Source organism: Ursus americanus, chromosome 17, assembly GCF_024610735.1.
Source record: "Ursus americanus isolate L20-20 chromosome 17, mUrsAme1.1.p, whole genome shotgun sequence".
NCBI lineage: Eukaryota > Metazoa > Chordata > Mammalia > Carnivora > Ursidae > Ursus > Ursus americanus.
Genome location: NC_142143.1, coordinates 23,692,744 through 23,706,178, shown reverse-complemented (window position 1 = coordinate 23,706,178; position 13,435 = coordinate 23,692,744). Strand labels below are relative to the sequence as shown.

General features: G+C 35.6%; 1 protein-coding gene across 1 annotated transcript in view; it reads left to right on the top strand.

Moving 5' to 3' along the window:
* The window catches only part of CFAP54 (cilia and flagella associated protein 54), a 287,356-nt gene that overhangs the window by 31,137 nt on the left and 242,784 nt on the right, over positions 1-13,435 (top strand). Inside the window, exons 9-12 of the mRNA XM_045779838.2 lie at positions 2,042-2,240; positions 7,867-8,048; positions 8,136-8,301; positions 9,241-9,323. Of these exons, the coding sequence (XP_045635794.2) occupies positions 2,042-2,240; positions 7,867-8,048; positions 8,136-8,301; positions 9,241-9,323 (630 nt within the window). The remainder of the gene's footprint in view (positions 1-2,041; positions 2,241-7,866; positions 8,049-8,135; positions 8,302-9,240; positions 9,324-13,435) is intronic.

Below are 13,435 nucleotides of genomic sequence, written 5' to 3'. Positions count from 1 at the left end.
TATTTCTCTTGATATATATTCCCAAATTGATTTCTGAAATAGCTATGCAAGGTACAGCCTGCATGTACCAGTTTCACTACAAGTTGTTATCATTTCGCTATTATTTTTTTAAAAAAGATCCTTATTTATTTATTTGAGAGAGAGATAGAGAGAGCGCAAGTGGATGGAGGGTCAGAGGGAGAGGGAGAATCTAGAGCAGACTGCACTGAGCACAGAGCTTGACTCGGGACTCAGTCCCACGACCCCAAGATCATGATGTCAGCCTAAATCAAGAGTCAGATGCTTAACTGACTGAGCCACCCAGGTATCCCTCTTTATTTTTTTTAATAATTCAGTTTTTATAAAATGGCTTGTCATTTTAGCTGTTTCTTTGATCCAACTTTCCCTTGTATTTCTGTTTACTCTTTTATTTCCTTTTTCTGTGAATTTTATCTTCCATAGTTTTTGACCATTTATCTCCTAGAGATTTTAATTTTTAAAATATATTTGAGGGGCGCCTGGGTGGCTCAGTCGTTAAGCGTTTGCCTTCATCTCAGGGCGTGATCCCGGCGTTATGGGATCGGGCCCTGCATCACGCTCCTCTGCTGGGAGCCTGCTTCTTCCTCTCCCACTCCCCCTTCTTGTGTTCCCTCTCTCGCTGGCTGTCTCTCTCTCTCTCAAATGAATAAATAAAATCTTTATAAAAAAATAATAAAATATATTTGAATGAGCTCATCATTTTTATAAACATTAATATCTTGCTTGTCATGCTTGGCAACCCATTGTTTTTTATTGCCTTTAATATTTTTTATAGATCTTTTAAATATTTATATTTTAAAATCTTTTACTTGGTATTCATCTACAGCTCTCATAAATATTCTATTTCACTCTTTGCTAGTTTTTCTACAGTATTTCTAAAAATAATGTATAATCTTTGGTTTTTATAATTTCATTTTGAATACTTCTAATTATTAGAAAGTTTATTATGCTTTTAAGTATAATTTTTAAAAGCTCTGTTTTAACCTACAGTAAAAATCCTGGAAGAAACCCTTAACCTCTGTTTGTAAAGAGAGGCTAGGGCATGAAGTTCAAGTTTATTGAGGTTTTTAACCCTATCAGTTAACCTATGGATGGAAAAGGCATAGAAGCTAATGAGTAGAGAAGTTGGTATTTGGGGAAAAATAGTCCAAAGCAGCTTTAACCCTGTTTATGTTTTTCTGTCTTTCTGACTTTGCCCTGAGAAGAGGAGAGAAGCAGGGGAATCATGGGGAATATGATGGGTATCTTCTAACATGGATTCTAGAAAAGCTGACCAGATCTACTTCTCTTATTTACTGGTAATCTAAATACAGAGAACAGATCAGTTGTCAGAAAAATAGTGTAGAGGCAAGTCATAGGCGCGCAGGCAGTGGGGGGGGTGTGTGTGAAGTCATTCTGAGATGATAGAAAGCCGAGTGGCTGGGAATTCATACAGGGCTCTAACAGTCGTCAGCATATTAGCATACAGCTGGTCAATTCTTCGTTCATTAACTACCACAAGACCAGCTATTTATACTGTAAAATATTGTTTCAAATTTGGGTTTAGGACCTTCTGCATTAGAATTTCCTGTGGTGCTTATGAAAAGTGCCCCACCTAGACCCACTGAATCTCAAGATTTGGTCTGTGAATCTAAAAAGCACTCCTGAGAGATTCCTAGGCAACCAAAGTTTGAGAATCAGTTCCTGAAGGCTGTAATTAAGGTAACACAAAGCATGTGGAGATTGATGTTGCCCTGATAAAAAGACAGTAATAAACAGCCTTTTAATGCTGCCTTGGAAACACGAACATAAAGAAATAGCAGTCTTTGATGTAATGGTGTCATGACATAAACTTTAATGGAGTCTGGAGAAACACCTCCAAAATGAGCACCATAAAAGCAGCCATCTCATTGATAGGCCAGCCACTCTCTCTTTTAGCATTAATGAAGCATGCCTTGTCTTTGCTTGTAATATTAAACATTGTAGAACTTTAAAGAAGTGGACTGTGTTTTGTTCTGTTCTGTTTTGTTTTTTTTAATTCCAGTTGCCGTGGCCACGCACCGTCACAGAGCGGCTGTTGGATGAGATGTTTGATAGCACCGCATCGCGGTTTCTGGCTGTCTTAGAAGCTCTTTCTGATTCAAATAGGCGCACCCTACAAACTGGACCTATTGTTACAGATGAAGTAGAAATTCGTGATGTTGTCTCAGAACTGTTTATGGCAGGAAAAGAACTTTTAATAAGTAAATAATTTGTTTAAATAATATATTATGGTAGAACATGAAAAACAAAAATTTTAGTATGGTATTCCGCATGTAAGAAACTGATGTCCAATTTTTATTGATCTTAAATTCAGAAATCTTGTTAAACTCAACAGATAATTTAAATAATTTATGAGATTTTCTTTTGGATTTGCTTAGGTATATCATCATCTTACCTGTGAATAATGACTATTATATTTCTCTTTCCAATTCTAAATCTTTTACTTTCTTCTTTCTTGCATTTCTTGGCTTATTGCACTGGATAGGTTCTCCAATAAAACATGAAATGGAAGTGGTGATAGCAGATATCCTTGTCTCATTTATGATCTCAAATGGAAAGCTTTCAACATTTTACCATTAATTTTGATGTTTTTCCAGATTAAGGAAGTTTCTTTTATTCTTGTTTTGCTGAGTTTTGTTTGTTTGTTAATTGTGAATAGTTGTTGAATTTCATCAAAAGCCTTTTCTGGATTTATTGAGTTGATTGAATAGATTTCTGTTTTATTTCTATTAATCTGGTAAATTACATTGATTGCTTATCTAATTTTTAACCACCCTATATTTTTGGAATAAGTCTAATGTGGAGGTGAGGATTATCCTTTTGATATATTATTTGATTTTGTTTGCTAATGTTTATTATTTTGCTTCTCTGTTCATGAGACAGATTTTCCTTTTTTGTAATGTCCTTTTTAGGTTTTGCTTTCAAGGTCATATTGACCTCATATAAAGCGTTGAGAAGTACACTCTCTTTCTCTCTTATCTGAAAGATTTTGTATCAGATTAATGTTATTTCTTCCTACATGTTTGATTGAATTTACTGGTGAAGGCATTTGAACCTGTAATTTTCTTTGCGGAAAGGTTTTTAACTATGGATTAAAAATTTCTCACAGATATAAAATGACTTAGGCTTTCTTTTCATTAAAAAAATCTTTTATCGGTTTGGTAAATAGGACTTTCCTTGAAAAAAATCAATTTTTGATCCACTATTTTCAAATTTTCATAAAATTGTTTATAATATCTCATTATGATCTTCTTAATGTTTATAAGATCTGTAGGTGTCTGGGCTCCTCTTTTTCATTCTTGATAGTGATCAGCTTGCCTTTTTCTCTCATCTCATCAATTTCATCAGGAGTCTATCAATTTCATTAGTCTTTTTCCATGAGCAATATTTGTGTTTATCCTCTCTATTGTATATTTGTTTTCCATATTATTAATTTCTGTTCTTTATCATTTCTCTTATTCTATTCTCTTGGGTTTACTTTGCTGATTTTTAAAAATTTATTGACTTGAAGCTTAAATCATTGATTTTTCAGGATTTATCCTTATTTAACATATGCATATTAAGACATTTCTCTATAAATGCAACTGTAGCTATGTACCTGAAGTTTTGATTTATCGTACGTTCATTATCATTTAGTTAAGAATATTTGCAAATTCCCATTGTGCTTTTTTCTTTGATACCTGCATCACGAGTCAAAAACCATGGAGATATGCTAATTATTTTTTGTATTAATCTCCAGCTTACTTATATTGTGGTCAGAAAGCATATTCTATTTGATATTTTTTGAAACTGTTGAAATTGTTGAGATGTGGTTTATGGCCTAACTTGTCAATTTTGGTAAATAGTCTGTATATTCTTGAAAAGACTATATATTCTTTCATTGTTGGGTACATTGCTTTATGCATATGTTGATTAGGTGAAGTTTGTAAATCATGTAGTTAAATCTTCCCTATTCCTACTTGGTCTGCTTGTTTTGTAAATTGCTGAAAGAGAAGTGGTAAACATCATCTGCTATGCATTTCTGTTGGTGTGGAATTGATACAGCATAAGGTATGTGTGTGTTTTGCTGTAACGGATACTGTTTTCCAAAATGATTTTTTTTCCCAATTTATACCACCAGCAGCATTTTATGAGAGTTCTAATTGCTCCAAATTTGGACACTTAGATTTATTTGTCTTTTTCATTTGTCCATTATGGTGTGAATTCAGTAAATTCAGTAGTATTACGGATTTAATGTGCATTTGTCTGATGACTAATGAAGTTGGGCGCTTTTTCATACATTTCTTCACCATTTGGATATCCTATTTTGCAAAGTGCCTGTTAGATTTGTTGGAGGAGGTCATCAAGAGGATATGACCACCAGTTAATTCTTGAGCTGGACTCAGGCATGTTGAGCCTCCTTATACTCCCCATCTCACACCCCACCCTGTCCTTGGTATGTATGTCCTACCTACTATTCTCGTATTAGCAGTGGTTTCAAGGATGTAGCCTTGTGAGAGTAAGGTGTTGTTGAGACCATGTGGATGGTATACGTGACTGAACCCAGTTAAATCTTATGTAGAAACTCTGTAGAAACTATAGATAAGCCTTGTATGTAAGTTCCTTTGCTTTATTAAAACTACCGCTTACTAATCTGGAGTGGTCTGCCTCTTTTTCAGTCTCTCATTGCCCTTTGTGGATGGGGGCCAGTTTGTGAACCATCTTTTGCCCATTTTTCTATTGGGCTATTTCCTTTTCTTTATTGGTTTGTCAGAATTCTTTATAGATTCTGGATATAAGTTCTTTGTTGAATACACATATTGCAAATATCTTTTCCCTTGGTGGCTCACCTTTTCATTCTCTTAATTATAGCTGTTAAGGAACAGAAATTATTAATTTTAATGTAGTCCGGTGTATCAGTATAGCCTTTATAGTTAGCCATTTTTGTGTCATGGTTAAGAAATCTCTGTACTGTAATGTCAAAGATATATTCCAATGTTTTCTTCTAGAAGCTTTATTATTTTACCTCTCACATTAGGTCTCAATTTTGTTTTTGTTGGTATGAGGTAGAGATGAAGATTTATTTATTTCCATATACCATCTAGTTGACACAGCATCATTTATTGAAGAAACCTTCTTTTCCCCGTTGACTATAGTACCCTTTTGCCATAAGCGAGGTGACTATACATGTGTTTTTCCACTCAGTACAATAACTTTGACATGTATCCAAGTTGCTGTGTGCATTAATAGTTCACTTCTTAGAATTACTGAGTAGTAGTCCATGGTATGGGTGTATCACAGTTTGTTTGACCATTTACCTGTTGAAGGACATTTAAGTTCTTCCCAGTTTTTGGCTCTTAGGTTACAGCTGTTATGAACATTTGAGTACAGTTCTTGGTGTGCACATGCATTTTCATTTCTCTGGGATAAACGTTCAAGAGTATAATTGCCGGGTAAGTGTGTATGTTGTTTTGTGGAAAATTGCCACACTGTTTTTCAGGTTGACTGTACCATTTTACATTCCCACTCACAATGTATGGATGATCCAGTTTTATAATATCCTCAACAGTATTTGGTGTTATCAGCATTTCTGTTAGCCATTCTGAGAGGTACAGCGATATTTCATCGTGCCTTTTCCTGATGCGTAATGACGCTGAGCATCTTTTCATGTATTTATTTGCCACCTTCATATTCTCGTTCTCTTTAGTGTCTTTTGCCCATTTTCTAATTGGATTGCTTATTGTTTCTATTGAATTTTGAGAGTTCTTTGTATATTCTAGATACAAGTCCTGGTCATTGCTTTTTAAGACAGTGAATACATTATTAGGCCTTTTCCTTCATCTTTCACATTTTTCACAACTTCTTTCTAAATTCACTTCTTTTTGCTCAAATACAAACTTTAAAAACTTTGAAATAGTTTAGCTAGATATAATATTTTGCTTAGAAGTTGGTTTCTTTTAGAATTTCAAAGACATTTCTCTGTAGTCTTGTATATGTGTTTAGAAGTCTCTCAACAGTTTAAACCTTTTTGTTTTACAGATTTAGCTTTCACAGTGTCCTCTGATGTTCTTACATTTCGTTATACTGGGTTTAGGGGTAGGTTTGGTAATACAGGAGGTACTTTGAGGTCTTACATCCTTCTTTCATTTTTTATGTTACTTCTTTGTTCCTTCCCCTTATGATTACTTTTTAAAAATTCTCGGGACATCTAGGTGGCTCAGTCACTTAGGCATCCAACTCTTGGTTTTGGCTCAGGTCATGATCTCATGGGTCGTGAGACTGAGCCCCATGTCTGGCTCTGCACTCAGCAGGGAGTCTTGAAGATTCTCTCCCTCTGCCCATTCCTCCTCCTCTCTTATTTTATTATTTTAGTCTCTTTATTCCTTTCTGTGGCCTTCTGGGAAGGTTCCTCAATCCAACTTTCCAGGTCACTAATTTGTTCTTTGGTTCTTGCTATTCTGTTCATCTATTGAATTCTTTGTTTCAACAATAAAATAATTTATACCTAGTCTCCATTTGATTCTTTTTCACAGAAATTTATTCTTGCTTCATGTTTCTAAAATCCTCTCTTATTTCCTTGAGAGAATACTTATTAAGGTTAAGTATTTACTGTTTTCTATTTTTCTGCTTCCTCTGGTAAAAGATGTTTTCATTTGTGGTCTTTGTTTCAAGGAGTTTGTGTTTTTAACTTTTATTTTTCATGAGCTTACCTTCTGTTGCTTTGGAGCAGTTAGCTGACTTGTCCACAATATCTACCTGGAAGGAGAGTTGAAAGCCTAGACCTTAGCTTGTGTACTTTCAAGTGAGTTTAGGGTGTGTGTGTGTGTGTGTGTGCACGCGTGCATACACATGTGCATGCCCATCTGCGGGCAGGGAGTTTCTCTGCACAGTTTGGGCTCATTTCTTCTCCATGAAGAAAAGAAAATGATCTCAGATGAGATTTCCTTCACCCACACTTGAAAATTTACTTTCACCTGTACCCCTCCTTTCTACTGTCTCTCATTAAAATAGAAGGGGTGTTTCTTCTCTTCCTTTTGAAGTCTTTTAGCCTAATATTTCCAAACTGTCATTTTATCCCATGTCCTCTTTCAGCTTCCTCCTTGTATTTCTTTCTCTTGTTATAATCAGGAATTTTCCATTTCCACTGTTCTAAATTCTTTGCTTCTTACTTATACAATCTTCAGCCCTCTGTCCTCAGCCCTCTACTGAGAATGTCATGGACAACTTCCTTTTTATTCAATCCAAGGGTCCTTCCCAATGCTTTTCTTCCTTTACACTCTAGTATTTGTTACTTTTGAATACTCCTTTCTAAACACTCTTCTTTGCAGGCTTTTCTCCCTCTACCCTTCTCTTACATGTTGGGGGTCCTAATTCTCCTGTCCTAGCAGCTGTCCATTGCCCATGGCTGCTTCTGTTGTTTACTAGGGATATATAATGATGACTCTAAAGCTGTATCCCTATTATAGATCTGTTTCCTGAGCTTTCAATTTGTAATATCTAGCTGCCTATTTGACTAGTTAACTCTTGCTAATTCTCTTTGTTTGAGATTCCATGTTCCTTCCTCTGGCTGGACATCCTTGACCAGTCTCCTACCTCAAACCCATGTTTGATGCCCTTCTTATTTGTCCCCACAGCACCCTGTATTTCCCTGCTAAGATTTTTTGTTTCCCCATTAGAGTATAAGCTCTGTGAAGATAGGGATTGTAGTTGCTTCTTTTCCATTGTTTCCCTAGTGCCTAGCAATATCTGTTAGTTAATATTTAGTTAATATTAGTAAATATTTAGTTAATATTTGATAAATATTTCTTTGCATGTCTGACATTCAAACCTCTCTCTTTCCTTTTCTAGTGTCAAATACTGGTGCAGATGGAATGCTTGATTTTCCACAAATATCTCTTTTGCAACTTACTGTAAAAGGAAAAAATGTTATTTCTATAGATGCTGCTGTGAAGTTTGTAAAATTAGCTTTTACTTATGAGGAATGGAGTTTATTTGAATCTTTAGCTGGGCAGCTTATTGATTTTCTCCAGGTAACATATACAAAGCCAATAATTTATTTTTATTTTGTTAAGATGACTTTGAATTATTAATTAACTTGTGGGATATACTTCTCTTAGAGGCAGGATGATCCAGAGTCAAAGAAAGCAGAAAAGGATTTAACTCTTCTTGTTGCAATAGAACCTTTAATCAATGTAAAGAGAAACAAAGGTTTGGTCTTTCCCATGGAAAACTACAAAGAAGGACAATCAGCTCAAATTTATGTTAAGAAAATTGCTTTTCATGGTGAGTATTTGCCCTTTTTGAAAACTTAAAATTTCATCTGATAAAATATGATAAAATATGCTCTCTCTAGGTGAAGTGAGAAAGAATGTTTAAGGAAACAGGAAGTGCAAAGGCCCTGAGGCAAAAGTGTGCTTGGTTGTTGAAGGAATGGCAAGGAGGCACATATGGCTGCAGTGCACTTGGTGCTGGTGGAATTTGAGAATGTGGTAGGAATTGTGGGCAGAGAAATAGCTGGGTGCCAGATCCTGCAGGCTCCTAAGCCTTGTAAGGATGCTGGGTTTCATTCTATGTGATGATTTTGATGAGATGAATAGGCTCTACTTAGTTGTTACCTTATTGGTAAGTGAGAGACCAGCAGACAGTAAATCAAAAGCCATCAGTTCACTTTGGCAAGGGAAGATTTGGTGGTCTCCCATCTTTTTTCAGTAGGGACAGTTTTTTATTCCAACATTTTAAGTCTTAAAAGTTATTGTGTATATAACTGAAAATCTGCAACCTCTATTTTTAGACTGACAAGAATGACTTAATCCCATGTTTTTTTTTAATGTTTTATAATGTTCTTAAGGCATTTCATGGCTATTCAATTTCAGTAAATAACTTGTGCCAAGCAATGATATATATATTTTTCTAGTGGTTTCTGAATAGATATTTTTGTTATTTTTATTTCAACTGCCATATTTTACATGTGTTTTAATATTATAAGCCTTTTCAATTCTATCTTGGGTGTAGTTGGCATACAGATTACAGATTAATGATAATAGTCTTTTAATTGCTTTAGAACACACTTAGATTAGTTTTCGTATAGAAGTATCTTAGTGACATGATATTTGCCCAGATACCATTTATGTCATTTTGGAGAGTTTCTGTGTTTCTATGCCTTTTCTATTTGAAGTTTTGTAATTGATTTTTTGTTTCATTTTTCTCTACTTTATGAATTAGATTCTTGTGTGAAGACTTATGGATATTCAGAAGACATTTTCCATTTGGCAGCAACCTTGTACTCTGTCTGTGCCTCTCCCCAGGTGAAATTGCTTTTTTGAATACTTTGTAATAGTGTTGAAGGAGGTTATTATACCTAATTTAAAGCCAGATTTAAAATATCACAGAAATTGCCCCTTGCCAAAATTCTTTATTGTTTAATCATTAAATAAGAGGTTGAGTCATAACATAACTTTGGATTTTAAGTCTGTTTTGATAATAACTCCTTTTGTTCCTGTTTGGGAAATTCCTAGGCTAGCTATATTTCTAATAATGAAGGAAATGAGGCAGTCGTTTCAATTAGAGTTAACATTCTTAAGGAAATACTGCTTTCTAGTCCATGAATACAGAGCTTGGTAATTATTTGGAGTCACTTTGCACACAATGGCTGTAGAGATGATGATTTGTGGGTATGAATGTTTAAGTAACTAGAGTAGCACTGGTGTTAAAACTGAGTTCCATGGATGCCCAGGGCATTGCCAAAGTTCCCTCAGGAACTCAGCTTTGGGTAGTAACACCCTAACCTGTATTTATTAGTTTTATATACAATGTTGAGATAGAATTTCATTTGAAAATTTGTCTTTACTATTCTAAAAAAAGTTTAAAAACCACAATGATAGAACATTGTATTAACTTTTGATCGGGGAAGTGAAACCACAGTAAGGGACTTGAGAAATTCCGCTGTTAAAGTGTTTTTTATTTCTTCTGGGTTTATTAAATACTTGTGACAGGTATTTAATTTTTGAAAGAAAGGTATTTGATAGCAAATATAATGATTATAGTAGGAGAGCTAAACCAAGAAATTCTTTTTTTTTTTGTTTCAAGTTTTTATTTAAATTCTGGTTAGTTAACATATAGTGTAGTATTGGTTTCAGGACTAAAATCGAGTGATTCATCACTTACAGATAACACCCAGCGTTCATCACAACAAGTGCTTTCCTTAATACCCATCACCCATTTAGCCCATTCCCCACCCCCCCCCCCCCAGCAAACCTGTTTGTTCTCCATAGTTGAGAGTCTCTTATGGTTTGTCTCCCTCTCGCCTTTTTTTTCGTTCTTTCCCCTATGTTCATCTGTTTTGTTTCTTAAATTCCATATATAAGTGAACTCATGTGGTATTTGTCTTTCTGTGATTGACTTATTTCACTTAGCATAATACGCCCTACTCCATCCACGTCATTGCAAATGTCAAGATTTCCTTCTTTTTTGTGGCTAAGTAATATTCTATTGTGTATATATACGACATCTTTATCCATTCATCTGTTGATGGACATTTGGGCTCTCTTCATAGTTTGGCTATGGTTGATAATGCTGCTGTAAACATTAGGGTGCATGTGCCCCTTAGAATCAGTATTTTTGTATCCTTTGGGTAAATACCTAGTAGTGCAATTGCTGGGTTGTAGGGTAGCTCTTTTTTAACTTTTTGAGGAATCTCCATTCTGTTTTCCACAGTGACTGCACCAGTTTGCATTCCCACCAACAGTGTAAGACAGGGTTCCCTTTCTCCACATCCTCTCCAACTTCTGTTCTTTCAGTGTTCTTAATTTTGGCCATTCTGACAGGTGTGAGGTGATGTCTGATTGTGGTTTTGATTTGTACATCCCTGATGTTGAGTGATGAGTGATGTTGAGCATCTTTCATGTTTCTGTTAGTCATTTGTATGTCTTCTTTGGAAAAATGTCTGTTCATGTCTTCTGCCCATTTATTAACTGGATTAGTTGTTTTTTTTTTTTAAAGATTTTATTTATTTATTTATTTGACAGAGAGAGAGAGAGACAGCCAGCAAGAGAGGGAACACAAGCAGGGGGAGTGGGAGAAGAAGAAGCAGGCTCCCAGCGGAGGACCCTGATGTGGGGTTCGATCCCAGAACGCTGGGATCACGCCCTGAGCCGAAGGCAGACACTTAATGACTGAGCCACCCAGGTGCCCCCTGGATTAGTTGTTTTTTAGGGTTAAACCAAAAAATTCAAATCAAGGCTGAAAAGGGCAAGGTTTTTTCTGTTTTGTTTTGTTTTGTTTTTACAAATAAGTATTTTAATGATGAACTTAGGACAAGTTTTCCAAACATAATATTTTCATTGGGGTATAATTCCAAAAGCTAGTATCGATCATGAGCTATTAGCAGCCTAGGAATCAGATGTAGTTATGTTCCAAATCTACCCTCCAATCTGTCATCCTTAGACTTGTTTTTTCAAGGCCTAATAAACAAGCTTTTCTCTTGAGGATCTCTGTTCTTGAGTTCAGTTGTTAAATCCAGGTATAAAGGACCAATTGGGGAAACTCAGGACAAGAAGATTAGACATTCTTTAGAGGAAAGGATAGCGTGTGATGGGTTGCTCATGTTCCTTCTATGTCCAGCCCAACACGGAGAGCTTTTCTGCTGTTCCTGAAGCTGGTTGAATTTCTGTCCTGTGCCTATGCTCCTGGCCACCTTTGAGCTTGATCATCAGCAATCAATACCTAAGAGCTTTGATTTTGTTTATTTTTATAATTTATTTTATAATCTAAATTTTAAAAGATTAGGTTAGAGGCATTGATATATATATATTTTTAAGGTTTACTTATTTATTTATTAGAGAGAGAGAGCAATCGGAGGAGGGGCCAAAAGAGAGGGCAAGAGAGTCCCAAGCCAACTCCACGCTGAGTGCAGAGCCCAATGCCAGTGATCTCATGACCCTGAGATCATGACCTGAGCCGAAACCAAGAGTTGCAGGCTTCACTGATTGTGCCACCCAGGCCCTTGACATATCTTTTTATAATGTTATCTGATACATGTGTTTATATTCCAAAAAATAATTAGAATTATTTACAAATTACAGAAATATTTAGAAATTCAGTACTTTGAATCTTACTTTTTGTTTGTTTTTTTTTGAAGATTTTATTCATGTATTTATTTGAAAGAGAGAGAGAGCATGAGTGGGGGTAGGAGCATAGGGAGAGGGACAAGCAGACTCCACACTGAGCATGGAGCCTGACTGGCAGCTCGATCTCATGACGCTGAGATTATGACCTGAGCCGAAATCAAGAGTCTGATGCTTAACTAAGTGAGTCACCCAGGCGCCCCTTGAATCTTACTTTTTTTTAGAAAAAACTTTATATTGACATATATATAATGACAAACATTTTACTAGTGTATAGCTCAATGAGTTTTCATAAATGAAACACATCCAGTTCAAGAAATAGAACATGACCAGCACCTAGTAGCTCCCCTGGTGCTCCCTTCCAGTCGCTGACCCTACCAAGGGTACTCACTATCTTAACTGTTTACTCATTGGGTTAGTTTTGCCTGTTTTTTTGTATTGTATGTAATTGAGTACAGAAAATATAGATGGTCCCTGTCTTAGGATGATTCAACCTAAGATTTTTCAATTTTACAATGGTTCACAAGCAAGACACATTCAGTAGAAACCATACTTTAAATTGTGAACTTTGATCTTTTCCTTGGCTGGCAATATGCAGTATGATACTCTCTCATGGTGCTGGGCCGCAGCAGCCGCGGCTCCCAATCAGCTTCACAATCGTGAGGGTAAATGACAGACACACAACTATTCTGATTTTCACTTTCAGCACAGTATTCAATAAATTACATGAGATAGTTAATACTTTATTATAAAGTAAGCTTTGTGTTAGGGACCTTTGTCCTACTGTAGGCTAATGTAAGTGTTCTGAGCATGTTTAAGGTAGGTAAGGCTAGGCTATGATGTTCAGTAGATCAGGTGTATTAATGCATTTTTCATTTATGGTACTTTCAATTTATAAGTCAGTGGAGATCTATGCATACTTTTAGAATCTTGCTTCTTTCAATTGATATTGTTTGTAAGAGTCATCCTTATTGTTACAAGTGGTTGTATAGTGTTCATTTTTATTGCATAGTATTCCACTGTATGAATAGACCAAAACTTATTTATACCTTTTTCTACACTTATTTATAATTTCTCTTCTAGTAACATTGCCTCTTTGACCAGATGCAAAAATCTAACTTCAGTTGCTTTCTCTGAATCTCTGAGGCCAAACAAGTCCCTCCGGAGGACGAGGCTACCCTTTCCCACACATTTAATTTCTTCAGGGTCAGAAAGCCATTCTGGTCCACTTTAATAGCCCAGAGCTGTGCTGTTAATCCAGTATAGCTCCTAGCCAGATTTTTTTTTTTTTTAGT